Raw genomic sequence first — 22,299 nt, 5'->3', positions numbered from 1 at the left:
TTGGTGTGGAGGAAGTTTTCAAGGGTCAAGAGAGGAGGATGATATACTATGATCAAGAAGAGTGAAAGCTCTAAGCTTGGGGATGCCCCGGTGGTTCACCCCTGCATATTATAAGAAGACTCAAGCGTCTAAGCTTGGGGATGCCCAAGGCATCCCCTTCTTCATCAACAAATTATCAGGTTCCTCCCCTGAAACTATATTTTTATTCCGTCACATCTTATGCACTTTGCTTGGAGCGTCTGTGTGCTTTTGTTTTTGTTTTTGTTTGAATAAATGCTTGTGTGGGTGAGAGACACGCTCCGCTGGTTCGTATGAACACGTGTGTTCTTAGCCTTTAATTTTCATGGCGAAGGTTGAAACTGCTTCGTTAAATTGTTATATGGTTGGAATTGGAAAATGCTACATGTAGTAATTCTAAAATGTCTTGGATAATTTGATACTTGGCAATTGTTGTGCTCATGTTTAAGCTCTTGCATCATATACTTTGCACCCATTAATGAAGAAATACTTAGAGCTTGCTAATTTGGTTTGCATATTTGGTTTCTCTAAAGTCTAGATAACATCTAGTATTGAGTTTTGACCAACAAGGAAGACGGTATGGAGTCTTATAATGTTTACAATATGTCTTTTATGTGAGTTTTGCTGTACCGTTCATCCTTGTGTGCATCCGTGTTAGTACTTGGTTTATGCTATGATCATGATCTCTTGTAGATTGCGAAGTTAACTATTGCTATGATAATATTGATGTGATCTATTCCTCCTACATATGCATGAAGGTGACAGTGTGCATGCTATGCTAGTACTTGGTTTAGTCTTTTGATCTATCTTACACTAAAGGTTACTAAAATATGAGCATTATTGTGGAGCTTGTTAACTCCGGCATTGAGGGTTCGTGTAATCCTACGCAATGTGTTCATCATCCAACAAGAGTGTAGAGTATGCATTTATCTATTCTGTTATGTGATCAATGTAGAGAGTGTCCACTAGTGAAAGTGTAATCCCTAGGCCTTATTCTTAAATACTGCTATCGCTTGCTTGTTTACTTGTTTTCTTTGCGTTACTACTCGCTGCGTTACTACTTTGCTTGCGTTACTACTTTGCTTGTTTTACTGTCACGGGCAAAGCACTTTTACGAGTGCCGTTGCTACCACTTATTCATACCACCTGTATTTCACTATCTCTTCGCCGAACTAGTGCACCTATTAGGTGTGTTGGGGACACAAGAGACTTCTTGCTTTGTGGTTGCGAGGGTTGCATGAGAGGGATATCTTTGACCTCTTCCTCCCTGAGATCGATAAACCTTGGGTAATCCACTTAAGGGAAACTTGCTGCTGTTCTACAAACCTCTGCTCTTGGAGGCCCAACACTGTCTACAAGAATAGAAGCTCCCGTAGACATCATCCACCGGCTTCTCATCCGGCTGGCCATGAGAGCAATTCCAATAGTATAGCCAACTGTTGGCTATAACAAGATGTCATATCATTTGTAGTCATCATATAGCTAACATGTACAATAGTTGGCTATAAGAATGTAGTACTTTACTAATATATGGCCCACCTTTCACTCTCACAAGGTGCCTAGGAGCACGTGCAAGAGCTGGCTATTGCATAGTAGCCCACCTCCCTTCTCTCTCCTCTTCTCTCTCCTCCAACTCATCTAAAATATATTATTTAATATCTTATAGTCAGCTGACTGGACTCTATTATACTTGCTCTGAGTTCGAATGCGGATGCGGCAGGTTATATTTTTGTGCATTATTTTCAAAACTTGAATGTAATATTAGTCCCACCTCGAAAGTTTGAGCGAATTCCAACTGGTTTATAATGGTTTCAGCGTGAGTTGCGCTGTGAAGTTGTCGCGAAGAGAATAAATGAGTTAGAATATTTGCAGCATAATAATAAATCTGGATCTTGTTGTGAAGGCCCAAATCAGTACCGTATGAAGAAAAATGGGCCTCGCGGAAGGCCGTGGGCTGATGATGGCCGCATACTCATATCTGGATCCAGTGAAAGCCCAAAAATGCCTCCAGTTTTTTAAGGCATCTTATAAAGTGCCAAAAAGAATTGGGTGGCATTTTAAGAAGTGCTACAAATTATAAGTGGCGGCATTATATTAAAGTGCCTTAAAATACCTTTCTCGACGCAATCAGACGCAGCACTTTTATTTATGCCTTACAAAATATTTAGCGGCACTTTTGTTACTTTTTGAGGCAGTTTTAGGTGCCGTTGATTTCCATACGTGACGTAGTGCCTGGGCCTGGCGACGCCCGCCGTTCCGGCCACACGCCCCCTGGTAGACGGCGACCTCGACCGTACGCACTGTCCGTGTGTATCTGGCCGCCACTCCTCTACCGCGAGTCCGCGACCCTCCGCCGGCAGAAGAAGCATGGGTCTTCGACGCCGGCAAGGTACCCGTGGCCTCCATCCATTCACGACCGTGCCTCGGGTGGATTTGGCCGGATCTTGCTGGCAGCTTCCCGTCCCGGTCGAGTGTTCACGAATCACGAGCAGCTCCACAGATTGTGCCTCGCTGGTTGGAAGGACCAATCTGCATCAATATTGCTCTCCTCCCAAGAATGTATGCTTTTGTGCATGCTTTAGCATGCATACGGGATATGGAAAACATATGTGATAGCCTGTGTGTTCAAATAACCGTTGGTTCAGACGACGGATAAATGAATGACCAAATGTGTTCTACTATTTTGAGATTTTAAAAGATGCATTATGGAAGCACATATCAAATTGAATACACATTTTGGAAAGAAGAAAGTGAAGGATCTTAGCACTGTCACATTCTTCGAGAGTTTGATCTGCAGTCCTAAAACATAAATCTAAGAAAAAAATATGTTCATCGAGACAAAATTTAAGGCGTGGGCGTTTTTTGTTTGCTTGAGATTGCTTATCACGTGTACCACACGATGGCGCGAGCGTTTTCGGTGCTGCTGCTGCACGTTGTTCAGGAATATAGAGGGGGAGATGGGTTTATCAGTGGTGCAGAGAGAATTGCAAGAGAATTTTCATACTAATTTTCCTAGACAATTTTGCATATATATGACAAATAACGAAATTTTCGGTGGGATATGTTAAATTACCTCTCTTTACCTAATACAAGCCAAATTCAACAAAAAATATCACTATTTACTACCATTGATGTTTGACTCATCATATGCATAACAAACTTTCAAAGTATGGGCTTATAATCAAACAAAGAGAAATAAGATGGAGGAGGGATAGAAAGAAAAGGAAGCGCAGGAGAAAGGATGGATGAGGAATAGGAGGGTCTAAATTTCACAAACTGATGTGATGTTCCGTGGCAACACACAGACATAAAATATTAGATTATGAATACATTTTCGAGAAACATCTAACCAATATGATTTATAAGCTTTCAATCTGAATATTTAAACAATATCGACTGTCAAAGTTTAAAAGTTCTACTTAAGACATGCCCATAACAACATCTATTTGAAGGACAATCTACCAAAGGAAAGAAGAGCACTTAAGTGCTTTCGCTTCTCCTTGAGGAGCAATCACGTTGCCAAACATCTTGCCGCGAAAGGAGGTCACTTGTAGATTTACCGATTTTGAATATCGATATTATAATTATCCATGCTGAATTTATATGAGTATATACTACATATGTCAGATCAGTTCACCCTAGCTAGATCATGTCCCTCAATGAGATGTTGCCTCATCAAAGGCTACCACATGCTAGGCAGTCGGAGATTCTGATTCCACTGAATTCAGGGAAGACGGACAAACCCGGTCTGCCAGTGCAATTTACTTGGATTGTCATGAGATGAATTGTGCATCTATGCTTTTTACAAATGTAATTGCCTCCAAATGTGAGGTGAGCAAAAGAGCGAGAAGAAAACGTGCAAATAGCTGCCAAAACCATGACATGCAACACTACCACAAACCTCGATATGTTCAAGTGACAAAACAAAACCTACAAATATATGTTCAGTCCTAAGGTTCATCAAATAATATATTTCCTTCGATACATGATGTATAATATGCACCTTCTAACAAAATCGCGGAATACATACCATCCTACTCATGCATTCCTTAAAACTTTCAAGAGCATGGATGCCGTAGTACCAAACATCCGTTTGGGTTGATAATTAACTTTTGGTGGCAGAATTTTGCTCATGTCTATTGATGCTTCACCAGTTGATTTACTCAATATATTAATACCCTTCTTATGCTCCTTAATGGAGTAGCACTTCATAATAAACCGAGATGTTAAGACAGATCTCCTATATGGGAAGAAACTTCTCCTTGCAAATTTAAGCTCCCATCCTCTAGGTTCTTTCTTCCCCTTAGCCTGGCTCATAATAAGTGAATAAATATCAAAACGTTAGAAATCCCAAAACCTACCAGCCTTAGCCACTTGAGATTTTAAATGTTGACTCAATTACTATGGAGAAAAGAGATAACTTTAAGTTATTCAGAATATATACATTTAGAGAGAATAGTGACGAAGATACATCAACAAGTCACACATGTTTTTGCTACTATCTCTAGAAATGGTTACACACAATTTTATTTGTTTTGCACATCTAATTATATTCTAGAATTAATGAGAAGGAAAAAAAAACAAGTTTTCTAACAAGCATGCAACATTGAAGATAGCATGGAATACACAGTACTGGTAAGAAGACCATGCATATTGGAAAACAGCAAGAGTTTCACTAGAAATACTGTCCTAGGATAGATAAAAAATGCAAATTATGTGTTCATTTCAATCAACATTGTAACCAAACAAGAACATCATTTTACAACCGCAGTTTATCAGATGAGGGCTTGGGGCAAAATCATGGCAAAAAACAGCAATGCAGTGGTCAGTGTCTATCATTATTACAGTACCTTTACCTTTCCATTTTCCAGGCAAGGAATTTCCATAGATGCTTTCATCCTACCCATCTGCGCTGTTTTCCATCACATAATCATTAGACTTAATATTCTCAGATTTCGAAAGAAATGCTTCAATCAACAATTCAACATATACACACCAAGTTTGTGAGGTAGTTCTTCACTGAACAGCACATTCTTATAGGGGTGGCTTCAAGAAAAAGAAATAATTGGATGTGAACATCATATGTATGCAGAATTATGATCAATTAAGAAATAAAAAATGGTGTGCAAAAAAGTACAGATTTCCAATATCTATTCCTTCTCCAGAAGAACAAAAACAACAATCCTTCAAAATCAACGAGACACGATCAAGAACCTCCACATGGGGCACTTGCATGACATAGGGGACAACCTGCATGCCATCTTTAACGCATGAGAGCACCGTAACATAACCAATAACTGATAGTTAACAGGAAGTGTTGTTTGCAAAGGAACACATAATAAATATTACAGTTGTTCCTAAATACATGACTTCATAGAAAGTGTTGAGTGAAACTTTTCAAACATACTAATATTAGTAAGGTGAAAGTATTCATTAGATTTGTCAAGAAAAAAAATTCTGAACAAATCTAAAACTTTTTATAACATGACCGCACAAAAAGTAAAGATCAGTGTCTAGAACTCTAGCTCTTCACTAGTGGGGTGAGTAATACAAGTTAAAAAAATTAACAGAAGTAAAATTGTATTATGGTTGCATTTGATTTTAAAAGTATGTTTACATGCATGCTCAGTATTTGATTTCATTATTACTATGAAATGTATGTGTTTGATTCGCAATTAATACAATATGAATTTGAATGTATTTGATTTTCTATTTTTTTTGTCACCTTAAAGTACAATCTGCATATTTTCACACTTTTGAACTGAAGACAACAGTCCATCCAGGCAGAAGACCGACTCATAAACCGCTTTGATTTATGCTTACTCTTCAGAAGATCATTTTTTTTAAGGAGTGATGACAGCTTTATGCAATGTCCCCTTGAACTTTAATTTCCATAGTTTCCTCGAAATTACAATTACACATACTGTCCTTGTTCATGTACTAACATACATTTTTTTCCGATAAATGTACATTATCATAGTATTATACAGTCCGTATTTAGTCATTTTTATATGTGGTAAGCACCACAGAAGTACCAGAGCAATGATACTAGCATCTACCACAATGCTACATAACAGTTAGGTCCTCAGAAATAGGCCATATATAGGTGATTTCTAGAATCCTTTACCAATCAGATAAATGCAACAATCATGCACATATTTAGTACAAAAGTGGATATGGTGGTATTGAAGCTGCAACTACCATTACCTTTGGATGAGCCTGAATGTATGAATCAAGAGCTTCACCAGCTTGGGAAATTAGATGAACAAGTGCCAGTGTTATATCAAACACCTTTTTTTTCGCCTCTAGTGGCTCAAGTTCCAGTCCCTTTTGACACATCTCCAATTGTATGGCGGTAATTTTCCCCACAACACACTTAGTGATAATAGAAAATGTGGCCCTAATCTCCTACTCGATCAACGCAAGAACACAAACGAGCAGAGACAAGAGTTGTTGCCGCGTACAACGTACGCCTTTTCAGGTTTTACTTCTTCCTTTTATTCTGAAGTACAAACTCAACAACGCGAGCTAAAACCCCGCTCCACGATCCTACTAAATCGTGCCATCCCACGACTTGATCGTGCTGTTGAGGGTAGAGACCACTACCTGACGTTGGAACCGGTCAGCTAACAAACTCCTGCCATCCCAAGACTTGGTCACCGACGGCTAAGACCCAAACGTCGCTAACCGATGCTAACCGAACTAACTGAAACTACCGACAGAGACACTATGCTTATTGACACCTAAAAACCGAGGAAAGGCTAGATTACCCAACAATCTCCTCCTAATCTAGACTTCGATCACCTTGACCATACCAATGTGCTGGCGCAGCTCCCGGAGTCGCACTCGCCCAAGTGACTTGGTCATGATGTCCGAGAGCCGTGCCTCAGTCCGGATGAACTGAATGTCGATGTCGCCATTCTCCACACATTGACGAATGAAGTGATAGCGAATCTGGATGTGCTTGCTTCGGTCGTGAAAGACCGGGTTCTTGGCCAGCCGCGATCGCTGACTTGTTGTCGACGCGCAGTTCGGTGATGCCGTCGCCGTGGCCGAGCAGCTCACCCAGGCAGCCGCTTGAGCCGGATGCCCCGACACGCCGCTCCGGTGGCAGCGACGTACTCAGCCTCGCAGGTCGAGAGCACGACGATCTTCTGCTTGGTTGCTTGCCAGGAGATGGGACACTTGCCGTAGAAGAACAGCATCCCACTTGTGCTCTTCCCTGTCGTCGACGTCGCCAGCCCAATCGGCATCGCCGTAGCCGACGAGCCGAGCTTCTTCTCCTTCCCGGCGTGCGTAGACGCACCCAAGAGTCTTGGTGCCAGCTACGTAGCGGAGCGAGGTGCTTGACTCGCGCTCCGGTGTTCGCCGGTGGGTGCCTCCATGAACTTGCTGAGGTAGTTCACCGCGAAGCATAGGTCGGGGCGTGTGTGCACCAAGTAGCGCAGGCCGCCGACGACGCTGCGGTAGAGAGTGGAATCCACTGCCTTACCGCTGCCCTTCTTGCTCAGCTTCAGCCGCGGCTCCATGGGCGTGGCCGCAGGGTTGCACTCGCCCATGCCCATGCGATCGAGCAGCTTCGCGCATACGCGGCCTGGCTCAGCCTGGATGTGTCCCGGCGCTCGCTTTACCTCAATGCCCAGGTAGTAGGAGAGCAGGCCCAAGTCGCTCATTTTGAAGAGCTTGGCCATCTCCTCCTTGAAGGCCTTGATCTCCGTCGTGGCCGTGCCCGTGACGATGAGGTCGTCTACATACACGCCAAGGAGCAGCCGCTGGCCGTGCTTCTCCCTTGTGTACACGGCGTGCTCTGACGGACACTTGACGAAGCCGAGCGAGGCGAGGCTGTGATCCAGCTTCGCGTTCCAAGCGCGTGGAGCCTGTCGCAGCCCGTACAGCGCCTTGTTCAGGCGAAGCACCTTGCCTTCCTGTCCGTGTCGAACGAACCCGGGCGGCTGTGTCACGTACACCTCCTCCTTGATCTCGCCGTTGAGAAAGGCAGATTTCACGTCGAGGTGGTGCACTTCCCACTTCGCCGTGCAGCGACGGCGAGAAGGAGGCGGACGGAGTCGAGACGAGCGACGGGCGCGAAAACCTCGTCGAAATCGATCCCTTCCTTCTGGACGTAGCCCTTTGCCACGATCCGGGCCTTGTGCTTCAGGATCTGGCCATGCTCGTTCTTCTTGACCTTGTACACCCACTTGAGCCCAATTGGGCGGTGGCCTCTTGGAAGATCAACGAGCGCCCACGTCGAGCTCCTCTGCCATGGCCTTGGTCCAGCACTCCTCCTTCAGCGCCTCAGCTACGCACGACGGCTCCTCCGGCGTGGTGAGCAGGAGGCGCTCGGCGAGTCCAGGGGCTACGAGCCCTGGTCCCAGCAGATCAGTGACGCGGCGATACCTGTGTGGCTCGCCACCGTCCGCTGCGTCGAGGAGCTCCGGATCAGCTACCAGGGGAGGCGTGGCGAGCTCAACGGGGTGCTCGTGTGCCTCTTGAGCTTGTGGAGGCGTGGCCGGAGTTCCTGGGTCCTCCCAGTTGTAGGGGTGCTCGCCTCCGCTGTGCTCCTCCGAAGCGTGCGCCGGCTCCGGCGGCGCAGATGGCAGCGACTCCGTGGTGACCACGTACTCCACCACGAAGTCCTGCGACGTGCTTGGCGTGCCGTCCTTCTCCTCCCACTTCCAGCTCGCCAGCTCGTCGAAGACGGCGTCGCGTGTCACATGCACGCGTCGAGTGGTGGGATCGTACACCCTGTACGCCTTTGATCCAGGCTCGTAGCCGATGAACACCATCGGCGTGCTGCGATCGTCCAGCTTGCGAAGGAGTGGGCAAGCGTTCTTGACATGCGCGACGCAGCCGAAGACGCGGAGGTGCTCGACGGAGGGCTTCGTCCCGTGCCAAGCCTCGTACGGGGTCATGCCGTCTACTGAGCGGGTGAAGGCGCGGTTCAGCACATACACCGCTGTGCTCACCGCCTCTCCCCAGAAGTAGTTGGGCATACCCTTGGCCTTCATCATCGATCTCGCCATGCCCACCACGGTTTGGTTGCGACGCTCCACCACGCCGTTCTGCTGCGGCGCGTATGGTGCCGTCAAGTGTCGCTTGACACCAGTGTCCGCGAAGTGAGCAGCGAGCGCCGCCGAGGTGAATTCTCCGCCGCGGTCCGTGCGCAGCGTCCGGAGCTCGCAGCGCCCCTCCGTCTCGCGCTTCGGCTTGGAAGCGCTTGAGGGCGGTTGCTCGCTTCGTCCTTCGTGGCCAACAACGTGAGCCACATGTAGCGGCTGTAATCGTCGACGAGGAGAAGGAAGTAGCGCCGCCCAGCTGGAGTGGGAGGGGAGATGGCTCCGCACAGGTCTGCGTGCACCAGTTCAAGTGGCTCCTCCGCCCTGAACTTTGCCCGCTGCGGGAAGGGCGTGCGCCGCTGCTTGCCGGCGAGACATGCCTGGCACAGCTCCCCTGTTGGTTCGACGCAGCCCGCGCACCATGCCCTCGCGCCCCATCTTCTGCAAGGCATCGAGGTGGATGTGGCCGAAGCGCTCGTGCCACCGCCAAGACGCTGTGTCGTGGCGTGCGGCGAGGCAGGTGCCCACCACAGGTCGCAGGGTCAGCTTGTACAGCCTGTTCGGCGCGCGCCGGACCTTGACGATGAGGTTGCCGCGCCTGTCGTGGATCGTGAGCGTACCGTGCCTGATCCGTATGTCGCAGGCGAGCTCGTCCAGCTGGCCGAGGCTCACGACGCTGCTCCTGAGCCGCGGGATGTAGTAGACATCCGAGAAGACACGGTGCTCTCCTCCGTCGATGGAGAAGGCAATTGTCCCGCGCCCCATGATCTGAACGACGGAGCCGTCCCCAAACTTGACGCTGCCGCGCACCGCCTCGTCCAGCTCCATGAAAGCTGATCGATCACCTGTCATGTGATTGGACGCTCCAGTGTCCAGGAACCACACGGGATCGGCGGCGCCGCCGTCGTTGCTTGGGACGACCTTGGCCTTCTCCTCGTTGAGGAAGACCAGCTCGCGCGCCGGTGCAGCGGGCGCGACATGAGCAGCTGGCGGCGCCTCCACCGCCAGTGCCATCGTGGCACTTGGCAGCACAGGGGCGGCGGGTGCTGGATCGAGCACCACTTCGGCCAGCAGCATGACGGGGTCGCCCTCGTCTTCCCCTTGGATCAGGTGTGCTTGCGCACCCTGGTCCCTCTTCTTCTTGCGACAATCGCGAGCCCAGTGGCCCTTCTTGCCGCAGTAACGACATTTGTCGTCCTTGGATGGGCCGCTGCGGGCTCCGTCCTTCCCACCACCTTGACGATGGTCCTTGCGCTGCTGCTTCCCGCCGGAACCACTGCCGGGTTGGCGTTCAGCAGCGCGTGCCCGCCACTCCTCCTCCGTGAGAAGCAGGCGGTCGCCAGCGTCGGCCTCTGGCTCGCCGCGTCCCTCGGACGCCGACAGCCGGCCGCTCAGCTCCTCGATCGTGAGCTCCTTCAGGTCAAGCAAGGTTTCGATCGAGCAAGCCATCTGAGCGTACCTTTTGGGGGCGACGCGCAGGATCTTGGACACGCCGTCCAGCTCGGAGGTGGTGTCGCCCAAGGACCGCAGCTCGGTAACGAGGCTGGAGACGCGGATGGAGAAGTCCTCGGCGTTCTCCCCGCTCCTGAACGCCGGGTTGTCGAAGTCCTTTCGGAGCTTACGGCGGCGCGCCTCGCGGACGCGATCGACGCCGACGCGCATCGTCTTGATCGTGTCCCGAGCGACCTTGGCGTTGTCCTTTGCAGCGAGGAGCTGCACCATCTCCGATGGCACCGAGCTCGGGATGGCGCCGAGCGCCTGCCTTTCCTGCCGCTCCGGTGCGTCGTCCGCGTCGACAGCCTCCCACAGGCCCGCGGCCCGGAGCTTGACGCGCATCGGGATTGCCCACTCCGTGTAGTTGGTCTTGGTGAGTGTCGGCCAGGACGTGGAGCCGCCGCTGCCACCGTCCCGCACGATCGTCTCCCGCACAACCACCTCGCCGCCACCGCTCCTCCTTCCCCTGCTTCGTCCATGGCTTTGCGAGCGCGTGCGAAGAGGGCTCCTGGCTGCTGCGGCGCTTGCAGCCGCTGCATCTGCCGGCGCTTGAGGTGCCGGCGGCGGAGTCCCAACCATGGGGTTAGGCTCTGATACCACTTGTGGCCCTAATCTCCTACTCGATCAACGCAAGAACACAAACGAGCAGAGACAAGAGTTGTTGCCGCGTACAACGTACGCCTTTTCAGGTTTTACTTCTTCCTTTTATTCTGAAGTACAAACTCAACAACGCGAGCTAAAACCCCGCTCCACGATCCTACTAAATCGTGCCATCCCACGACTTGATCGTGCTGTTGAGGGTAGAGACCACTACCTGACGTTGGAACCGGTCAGCTAACAAACTCCTGCCATCCCAAGACTTGGTCACCGACGGCTAAGACCCAAACGTCGCTAACTGATGCTAACTGAACTAACTGAAACTACTGACAGAGACACTATGCTTATTGACACCTAAAAACTGAGGAAAGGCTAGATTACCCAACAGAAAACCCATCTGGCTCCCTATTATGGTCTCTCCTGCGGGAAGATACCCCACGGATCTGCTTTTGAGCTGAAAGGAGCAAAATGGCCGTCTGGACAAGATTCCCATCTATTATGTAATTACAGACCTCATCTAGAAGATTATCTGTGTGTTCAGCCAGCAGCCTAGTCGTATCCAAGAAGAGCTTCTGCAAAACGAAGATGGGGGGAAATCTGTGCTTATCATCCCAATTTGCAAGATTAAAATTTCAAATATTATTAGAAACTTATTTTTTATGAAAAAACAATAATGGTCATAACACATGGACATAAACAAAGAGTAACACAGGGAACTGTAGTTTGGAAAGTGTAGGTGTAAAATGTTCTCATGTAGTGCTATATCACTGGTCTCAGATATATGGCAACTTCTATTAGTTATGCTGTAAAACAAGTCAAGGATCGATGCGAAACAAACCATTTCGGGTAGGCACAGGATATGGATTAGCTTCAGGATATAGTTGATATCTGCATGACTGCAATCCAGATGCTCTTGATTAGGATACAGACTGTCCTCCAGGTACTTATGCATGCAAGTGTTCGCAACCGCAACATGGACCGGTAGTAGGTTCTCGGTGGGTAAAGCACCGGATGTGCGTAAATTGGCCGACGCGCTATGGCGAAAGAGCAACTCAATCATACGAACAGAGAATATTTCAGCAGCTCGGTGGAGGGGAAAAAACCCATATTGGGTCATGCAGTTGGGATTGGCCCGGAACCCATGAAGCTTAGGATTCTTACCCGCCAAGACAAGTTCGGCGCATCTCAGCGAATCATATAGGACTATCTGGTTTAAAGTTTCTGATGTGATGAGGTAACCACATTTCATGCCCCGTGCATTTTTCTGATGTAAAAAGCGGAGGAAAGACCGGACACTATCCTTTTCTAGGATTGGCCCCAGAATAGTGAATGCACTGAAGAGGGCTTCATTTGTCCACTAGATTGATCCATTAAAAAAATAAAAAGATGAAAGAAATCAATCATCCAATTAAGAAAGCAAAACAGAATGAACAAGCAAGTCTTTCTGCATAATGCATCTTAGGATAAGAAGACATAAATCACAAATGTTGCAATAGACAAGTTAAATAGTCAAAAAAAAAAAAAAACTGCAGGTCAATATCGAAGAACCTGAGGAGTACAGTCTGGGATGATTATATTGGTGGCTATTGTTTTGTTCTTCAACTGTGAGAGAGAACACATCATTGTCAACAGCTGCGACAACGGAAAGGAAACAAAGTAGCAGATGAGTGTACTTACTGCACCTCGTTGACTTTTTTGATACGGTCAGCTACACTGCCCAAAGGGGGGCCAGGGTAACGTAGAGGGTAGAAAGGATCATTCCATGGATCATGTTGTTCGTTCGTGCTTGATCCATCTTTACATTTACCATTATCCTCAGGACAAGCGGTTCCTGTTCCCTCCGTTTTGTGCATTGGCTCCGTTGCTGCAGAATTGGCCAAATGTCAGTTCCCTGTTTGTTTGGCTGAAACAAATTTAACTGAAACCCATGCTAAGGTTATATCTTATTTGACTCTATATAGTTTGTGGAGGATTTGTGCTAGGGAATACAAAGCTGGATGCTCGACTTTGCAAAGAAACCTCAGAACTTCACATAAATGTGGCACTTGCATCAGTTCGCCAAAAAAGTACAATTCATGCGATGCTAGACTTAAAAGTACAACAAGATGGCACTGGCATATTCTTATATCGTGCTCCATCTGTTCCTAAATAAGGTCTGCAGATTAATGTTCAGAGACATAGATAACTTGGGAGACAAAATGTTGAAACGCTGATGCTGAAAACCATGAGACAAAACGAAGAACTGTCAGCCTGTGACGGGGGGATAGTGCGTATCATGAATAAACGTAATCAATATGTGTGCTGCCAAGTGCCAAATTGCCAATGAACAGGTTCGTTTTTTCCTCTCAAGGTGACTAACAACGCTGCCTATAACACATTTGCCGATGGAATTGAACTGAACGTGTGCACATCATGGAATTAGTGGACAACTTAACTGAATCATAACACAGGCATAGCAACTGTGGAAGTTGACTAGGCACTGTAGTTATATTCAACCGAACAACCAATATCCTCCTTAGATGAGGCTTAAACTTAATATTTCCATCGGCCGACATCAGTCTCTTTATTCAGAGTTGTCTGCCAGGCTGTCACTGAATCCGTAACTGGGTGGATAGACAATGTACCATTCTAGCTACTCACATCAAACAAATCTACAGATGGATGGGTGGATTCAGCAATATAAAATTGTACGGATGACGCTAGCCGTACACAGTAAACAAATCCAAAGCTGGACGTATTATTTCAGTACTAAAAAACTTATGTGTGGATGGACAAATTACGCTAATAACAGTGGACTCGACGTGCAGGCGAAGCTCCTTCAAACGAGCCGATTAACCCCACCGGGGATCGGAGACTCCTGTCTCGAACAAAACCGTACGTCCCCTCTGTTCTTCCAGCCGCATTAGCAGATCGATCTATGAGGAAATCCCCATAGCTAGGTAGGAGAAGAGTAGGAAGAAGAAGGGGCGGAGATGTATAACTCACAGCGATCCGTCGCGCAAGAAGGAGGATAAGCTGCGAGCGCCGGAGAGGGATTGAAGTTGAGGTCCCGCGCTTACGTGAAGCGCAAGAAGACGGTATTTGGTGGAGCAGATTTTCGGAACGAACTGTTCCCAAGATCTCAACTATCGACTGCTTCCTGGGTTGGGGAGTAGTAGACTCACAGTAGTATTGGCACCATATCGGGATCCAGATTTAAATATGAACTAAATATTCAGAAACAACGGTATAAGTTTCAAAATCTATGAACTTACTCCTACCTTATTAATTTCTCATTTTTTGAAATATAGCAAATGGATATATTGTTTGACGAAGTTTACATATGTAAGTCTGAACTCAATATATTATATGCATGCTTTTTTTCAAGATTTAACAAACCTAAAAAAATTGTGTTGTTCTTTGCTAAGATTTAGGAAGTGCACTGGAATCTATCTTTATGAAAAAAAAAATCACATGGATCCCAAAAGGGGATTGGGCTGGTCGTCCAAATCTTTAGTCAAGATGTCCCAACTATCTGGGTGTGATGCATCTTGAGAAAGAAACCATCGAGGCCGGGGAGAATTCCAGAAAATCATGTGTATGTGAGAAGTGGATTTACATTCCCTATGATTGGGATATATGCATATTAGGTAGATCGCCTAGATCATCAGAGAGAGAGGCTTGAACTTGGCTGTTGTGTATTTTTGACACAAAATTTAATGTGCGAACTTCACTACAATCAGGTCACACGCACAAGGGTCCTAGGAGTTGAAGAAAGAGGGTGATTCAGAGCTTCGTCGGACGTGCCTTATGACCCTTACAAAGATACATTCACACTAACGTAGTCATATTTTTTTTCATCGCGTCAGAAGGTAAGAACAGTTCCATACTTTTTAAAGAAAACAATCGGATCGATTTCATTGGTCTGTTAAGCAAAGTATACATCACATCGGGAAAAGCAAAAATAGAAACAAAAGATAAAAATAAATACCAGAGACAAAACTAAAATTTACATCAAGGTTCTTCCAAGTCATGATCTCTAGCTTACACTTTTGCATCTCAAATTTCCACAATGAGTCAAGTACAGAAGACCAAACATGCATGTTAAACTAACTGAAAGATTTTAAAGAGACACATGAATAACTCTAGGCAAACATAAGGTTGGTAAACGCGTTGTGACCGTATACACTCACTTGAATGTCAAATCCATGATTTCCCGCTAACCATCGACACGAAAAGATCGAAAGGGGAGAATCTGTGACGGGTCGAAAGGGGAGAATCCAAAATAGCACTCCCTATGGTCATATTTAATCAACGCGACCTATGTGTGTACGTAGGCTACTAGATCTGCACCGCTCGCACAATCTAATCTGATCGGAGGGAGTACATACAAGCGGATGCAGCAACAACTACCCACTTGATGATTGTATGCACCGCGCAGAAGAGATGCGCATTGTTCCACTTTGGGGTGTGCATCGAGCATGCACATGCTGCTTGGAACGATGTGTCATGATCTCTCTTGCTTTGCACGAGTCCACTGCCTTACAAAGCATCCATATTTCGACAATATTCAGCAAACTTTCAAATGACTGACAACAAAACCGACAAGATGAGAGAGTTGGTGGCATTGCGGCACATGATCTATAAAGAAACAAAACTATGTGGCAACAACCCTCTGGCATGCATGGTTGGTGCATTGCGCACATGTATAATCCGACCTTACTACTACTCGAGATCTATCGGGTTCTAATCCTTTCCCTCACACGGCAAGCGCAAAAGGAGACGAAAGTGTAGGCTTTATTCGCCTTCCCAGAAAACGCAAACACGACCTACTTCATGGCCTGCAAAAAGGAGTGACAGAAATAGTTAGTCTAAGCCTTAAAGTGAAAGGAGTTGAGTTCTAATGTAGAGGACAACATGTGCGATTGTGCATGCATATGCATCCATGCAGCTGTATTGACCTGTCGTGTTGCTCATGCATGGATAAAGCTGAGTAACAGTAGTATATTGATGATTCCATTCGATTAAAGAAATCTTATTATACATAAGTATGCATGGGAAGCATTGTCATTATGCCAATGTCGCCATAAGTAATGTTTGGTGCTGCTAACTACTATGGGCATCCCACTCGATAGCTGTTGTGCTCATACTTTAGCCCCTCCCCAAAATAACACCCATACTGTATTGTCATATGGAGAATTTCAACTTTTTGTTAGAAAGGTCATGATATAATCAAGTATTCTCCAAAATATGTACTCCCTCCGTCCGTCCTAAAATGTAAGGCGTCTAAGTCTCTAAGGATTGATCAAAAGTCAACGTTTTAAAAGTTTGACCAAGTTTATACATGAAGATATAAACATTTACAATACTAAATCAATATCAATATATAGATTCACCACAAAGTATATTATCTTAATATTTTCATTTGATATTGTGGATGTAAATATCTTTTTCCTAAATATTTAATCGAAGTTAGTAAGATTTAACTTTCGACTAATCTTTAGACGTCATACATTTTGGGATGGAGAGAGTATATTTTACACAATACCATACGAATAAAGAAATATAAACCTTATCATTTACTTCCATGGATGCATAGAACTGTGAACCCAATATATGTTTACATAAGTAAAAGAAATATCTTCTCATTTTGATTTTTTTTTCAAAAACGAAAGATTTCATCCAAAGAAAATATTTAAATATTCTTTTATCCATCCGATTGGTCAAAACCTAGCAAAAAATACGAAGAGACAAAACGTTGGTCCTGCCAAACAAAGAACCAACATGAAAACAATATTTTACAAGAAAACCTAGTTATCTAACGATCATGTCCTTGTGACCGAATCAAGATCTAAAACAGATAGATAGGAGGACGACAAAACCAAGAAACCGATTAGTAGGGTGGTAGTTCGTACCAGTTTTGTGAGGGTGGAACCATATGTCCACATGCATGAAAAAATTTAAGTTTTGTGTGTGTTGGGTTTTGTGTCCTACTAGATGGCATCATATCGAGATGAAGACGAAATTGCACAGAAAAATTCATGCGGATCTACCCTTACCCTTGTGTTGCGGATGTGGCCAACGCTCTGCACATGAGAGTGTATGATATGTTGGTTACGCAAATTGATGTCTCAAGCCCAACCTATTGTTGTTTGTCCATTCGCCTAACTTGAGGCAGCCACGATGATAATGTAAATTTTATTTTAGGTGGTCTTCTCTTCTTTTAATCTTTCGTGCTCCATGACTTATTCCATGATATGGCGATGAAGCGGCAATATGCTGGTCTGAAATCCAAGGAAAGGGATTGGTTCTAGGTTCACCATTGAAGTGGGCAGCTCATTCATCGTTTAGAAATGTCTTACTATGTTAGTTAGACTTTTGCATGCTTAGTTTTCAGCTTTATGTTGGTCCTTCCAGACTTTCGGAAGTGCAGAAAGAAATATTGTAGGTTGACAATTGCTCAGAGTATATTCAAGCCTTGCCGGTTGGCACCATACTAGCAGATTACATGATGTTTAGTTGATATATGCTGGTTGATTCATGTCTCGATCTCGCACGATCCGTAAGTTGTAAAAAATTGGAGATTAATTTTTTTAATAAAAAGCTGTGAGGATGAATTGACGCAGAGGACTGGAGTTATCCTCTCCTTTTCGAGGAAAAAATAGCTTTGCCTAATACCTTCTCCTCATCGAAAGATATCATTTTTTGACATCAAAAGATTAAATGGAGCAAGGGACTGTGTTGTTGCAGTACATTTTTTGACGGAAATTACATCTAAGTGCTTTGATGTAAGTCTGATGTGTATTCCATTTATTTGGTTTTAGTTACTTCTATCCATAGCGAGACAATACCAAAAAGCAAGAATTACAAATGAACTATAAATAGATAAATAGATGAGAGCCACTTGTACTTATGGGTCTTATGGTCGATCACATTGGCATTATCATTACCATTTTTCTGTTGAGTACCACTTGTAGTCTTGGCCTGAGAATTTGTTATTTTTAACTTCTCAGTCCAAACTGAGCACGGCTGTTTGATGTTAAAATCAACGCAAGGTGGGGAGTGGTGTTTTGGAACATGGTAGCATATGCTTCCTATATTTTAAAATGCATTTTTTACACAGTTTGAATTTTAAAAAAGTTGAAATAAAAAATATGTACGTACATCTTCACGTGCTACGCGCTGTTTCATAAAAAGTCAACTTATCATGTGATGTGTGTGAAAAAGACAAAATTCAGTGCTAAAAATAAAGCTTTTCACAAGATAAATTTTCTCTTTTTTACATAGACCACAAAAAATATCAGTTTTCGTGAAACTTGACGAACGCACATATATGATGGAGATGTACATGTAGAATTTTTTGTCAATTTTTTTTGACAGTTCGAAATATGATTTTTTGGTAGAGGGAGTATACGCATCCGGGAGCCGAATTGAATTTCCGCGCAAGGTGTCATAATTTTATTAACTCTGAAAGTAAATACTACTACCTCTCTTCCTAATTACTCTGAAAGTATAAGGTGGACATTTTACCAATTTGAATTGAACTTCTAGGACATCTTATATCTGGACATAGAGGGGGTAGTATATTTTTTGAGAACTAGTTTAGAAAAACATGGAGAACATCTTTTGATCATTATGATCAAGTCCATAGAGTCGGCCGCAAAAATTTCCCATTCCCTCGAGAGGATTCCATATTTTCCTTAGGTGAACACATTATTGCAGCACGATGAACATTTTGTAGATAGAGATATGAACAAATTTATATGGTATTTTCCAAGTCTTCTTGATCTCATTCCATTGAAGTATATAGACAGGGACCCCATACCAAATCGTTAATTTGAGGAAAGCAGCAATTGAAAGGCACAGAACGTGTCGTCGTCTCACACTCTCTCCATCTATAAATAAGATCCGTAAACATGAGCAGTCCACAACCATCTCTCCACATTCATCTGTCCTCAGCTGACAGCTGCTAAGCTTATACAGCATTCTCATCAGCTAAGGAGACATGGCTAAGCTTGCCATTTTCATCTCGTGCGCCTTGCTCCTAGCCTCGGCGTGCCAAGGCCTCCAGGTGGGTTACTACAAGAAGACGTGCCCCAATGCAGAGGCCCTCGTGCGCGCCCAGGTGAAGAAGGCCGTCCGCTCCGACGCCGGCTCCGGCGCCGGCCTCATCCGCATGCTCTTCCATGACTGCTTCGTCGAGGGCTGCGACGCGTCTGTCCTGCTCGACCCGACGTCGGCGAACCCGCAGCCGGAGAAGCTCGGCGCGCCTAACAACCCGAGCCTGCGAGGCTACGAGGTGGTCGACGCGGCCAAGGCCGCCGTCGAGCGCGCCTGCCCGGGCGTCGTGTCCTGCGCCGACATCATCGCCTTCGCCGCCCGCGACGCGTCCTACCTCCTCAGCGACGCCAGGGTCAGCTTCCACGTCCCCGCGGGCCGGCTCGACGGACGCAGATCCGTCGCCAACGACACGCTCCTGTTCCTGCCCGGCCCGTCCTCCAACCTGTCCACCCTCGTCTCCGGCTTCACCGCCAAGGGCCTCTCCACCGAGGACATGGTCGTGCTCTCCGGCGCGCACTCCATCGGCCGTTCCCACTGCTCCTCCTTCGTGCAGGACCGCCTCGCCTCCCAGTCCGACATCGGCGCGCCGCTCGCCAGCATCCTGCGCCGGCGGTGCCCAGCTAGCCCGACCACGGGCAACGACCCGACGGTGGTGCAGGACTTCGTGACGCCCAGGAAGCTGGACAACCAGTTCTACAGAAACGTGCTAGCGCGCAGGGTGCTGTTCACGTCGGACGCCGCGCTGCTGAGTGCACCGGCCACTGGGAAGATGGTGCGCGCCAATGCCAGGTTCCCGGCGTCGTGGGAGAAGAAGTTCGCTAAAGCGATGGTTAAGATGGCCGCCATTGATATCAAGGGCCGCGGCGTCGGAGAGGTCAGGAAGAACTGTCGCATCGTCAACTAGCAATGCAAATGCAAGCGACATTTTGGTTTCGTCTGATCCAATATCTGATTGGTTGTGAAGAATTTCCCCCTTCCCTTTATGTTGCATTTTTGCGGGGAGAAGCCGTATTTGTTGATTACTTTTATTTGCCGATTTGCACTTGTTGTCTAGCATGGACTGCCTTGCTGAAGAAATGTAGCAATGTCTCTTTGCTGTTCGATTTGAATGTCAGATTTTCCATAACAATGCACTGCTAGTACTAGCGCTTCGCTAGAATTTCACATATCCAATTTGTATGTGCTTACGAAATACCAAAGGGCCAAGGATCCGGAGTGCCACCTTTGCTAGAATTTCACATCTCCTCCCTCCCCCCCATCTCTTCAACTGGCCCATGTATATTGTCTCCCCGAAAGGGAAATTTCCCTTAAATTGAGAGATTGAATGATCGTATTGAACATAAAAGGCCATCTTGCATTAAAATTATCATTATTTTTTCTTCTTTCTTCCTAATGATATTAAAATCTCCACCTACCATCATAGGGAGATCTTGATTATCACACATCCTTACTAGCTCGGCTAGGAAATCTGGTTTTTGTGAGTCTTGGGCGGCCCCATAGACCGGCGCAAGATTCCATTCAAACCCATCTCTCTTACATTTCATATGTAACCGTACACAAAAGTCCACAGTAGTAACTTTTAGTACATCAATAGTATCCGAATTAACTCCCACCAAGATTCCTCCCGACCTCCCTTGAGGGGGTAAACAAAACCAGGAGAAGTTAAAAGGCCCGGCTAGCTGATTTAAAAAAGGAATTGCAAAATTTGATCTCCCTGTTTCCAGCAAAGCAATGAAATCAAGTGCATGTTCCCTAATAGATTCTTTAACAAAAATATGTTTAGCCGTATCACCAAAGCCACCTCCATTCAAAATCATGCCTTTTAAATTCTGCATTTTAGTAGATTTTCTTAACTCTCTTTCTATTACTCCTACGAATATTAGAAGGATCATACACCTTTCTTTGCCTTACCTTCTTCTCTTTTATAGGTGGTAGAGGGTCCCCTATTAAATCATCTACATCACTAATCTACTTATCATCATCAACAAGATCTTCACATAAGGCTGAGACATTAGTCATAATCAAATTTGAGGGACCATTATCCCCTTCAATTACATAATCAATGTTCTTCTGTAGGTATTGAATATTACGGATTTCTTCTACTTTTTTTTACTATCTACCGTTTGCATTGCCTCATGAACATCCTTTCCCAAAGAAACCTCTAAACGTGAAGCTAGTACTATTATCTCCGCACTATCCTTTTCAGTAAAAGAGAGATTGGAAGATTTCTTAGTACCTGTCACCATAGGGTCCATGCGTTGCTGAGCTAGCTTCCTAGCTTTGTCCATGACCTCATCATCAACATTATCCTTGCGCTGCAGACGTGCAATGGAGCGAGCCATAGTAGGAGCAATACCACCGAAAGCAATTACTTCCTCCTCGGTCGGCATAGATGCACTCTTCGGACTCCCCATCTGAAAATCATTGACTTCTCCACCAAGCGCATGAACATGTGTTTGGACATTTTGGGATTTAGCAACAGTAGCAACATGCAAAGGATTATGTGAACATAAAATATTTTTATCGGAAAATACCATGGTAACCACATTAGTCTCCTCCATAATATGACCACCAAGAGTTCCAGCGAGCTTCTCACCGAACTATGCATTCATATTATGTAAATTATTATCATTGTTTGAAAAGAATCAAGAGAAATACAATTTTTTTCCATCCACGCATACCTCAGTACCAGAAATGGCCTCAGCATTGGCCGGTACAAAAGATCCGGCGTGCAGCTCACCCAGCGTGGCCGCATTGGATCCTGCATCGGGACCTACCCCCGGCGAGCGCGTGGCACCCGCAGATTGGCGCCCCTCCTCCACTTGGTGAACAATGTACAGGTGAAAGTGCATGGAGCCCCCATGTGTGGTTTTGGTAATTAATGACAATCCCTATGGACTAATGTTTGCATTGAGTTATATTTGTAGGTGTTGTCCATAGACAATGCTTGAACCATATGTTGGCTTCAAGGTTGCAATAAGAAGAAATTGATGAAGGATATCAAGTGTCAAGTATGTCTTGAAGATGAAGATGAAGTGAGCCCTCAAGTTACTTCAAGACATCAACATGATGAAGAATTAAGAAATGAAGTGCA

The 22,299-nt window shown here is 45.6% G+C and overlaps 1 protein-coding gene and 1 long non-coding RNA gene across 2 annotated transcripts; one reads left to right on the top strand and one right to left on the bottom strand.

Moving 5' to 3' along the window:
- Positions 1-3,420: 3,420 nt before the first annotated feature.
- LOC124669319 lies at positions 3,421-5,189 on the bottom strand. The gene is made up of 3 exons (XR_006992136.1): positions 5,015-5,189; positions 4,875-4,930; positions 3,421-4,326 (listed from the first exon to the last, which is right to left on the bottom strand). It is a non-coding gene; the product is annotated as an uncharacterized LOC124669319 (long non-coding RNA).
- Positions 5,190-19,149: 13,960 nt separating this feature from the next.
- LOC124679011 (peroxidase 2-like) lies at positions 19,150-20,170 on the top strand. The gene has a single exon (XM_047214846.1). It carries the CDS (start codon positions 19,150-19,152, stop codon positions 20,107-20,109), a length of 960 nt encoding a protein of 319 aa, XP_047070802.1. The 3' UTR covers positions 20,110-20,170.
- The last annotated feature ends 2,129 nt before the right edge of the window (positions 20,171-22,299 follow it).

Source organism: Lolium rigidum, chromosome 7, assembly GCF_022539505.1.
Source record: "Lolium rigidum isolate FL_2022 chromosome 7, APGP_CSIRO_Lrig_0.1, whole genome shotgun sequence".
NCBI lineage: Eukaryota > Viridiplantae > Streptophyta > Magnoliopsida > Poales > Poaceae > Lolium > Lolium rigidum.
The sequence above is the reverse complement of the archived record's forward strand: the minus strand, read 5'-3'. Positions and strand labels throughout refer to the sequence as shown.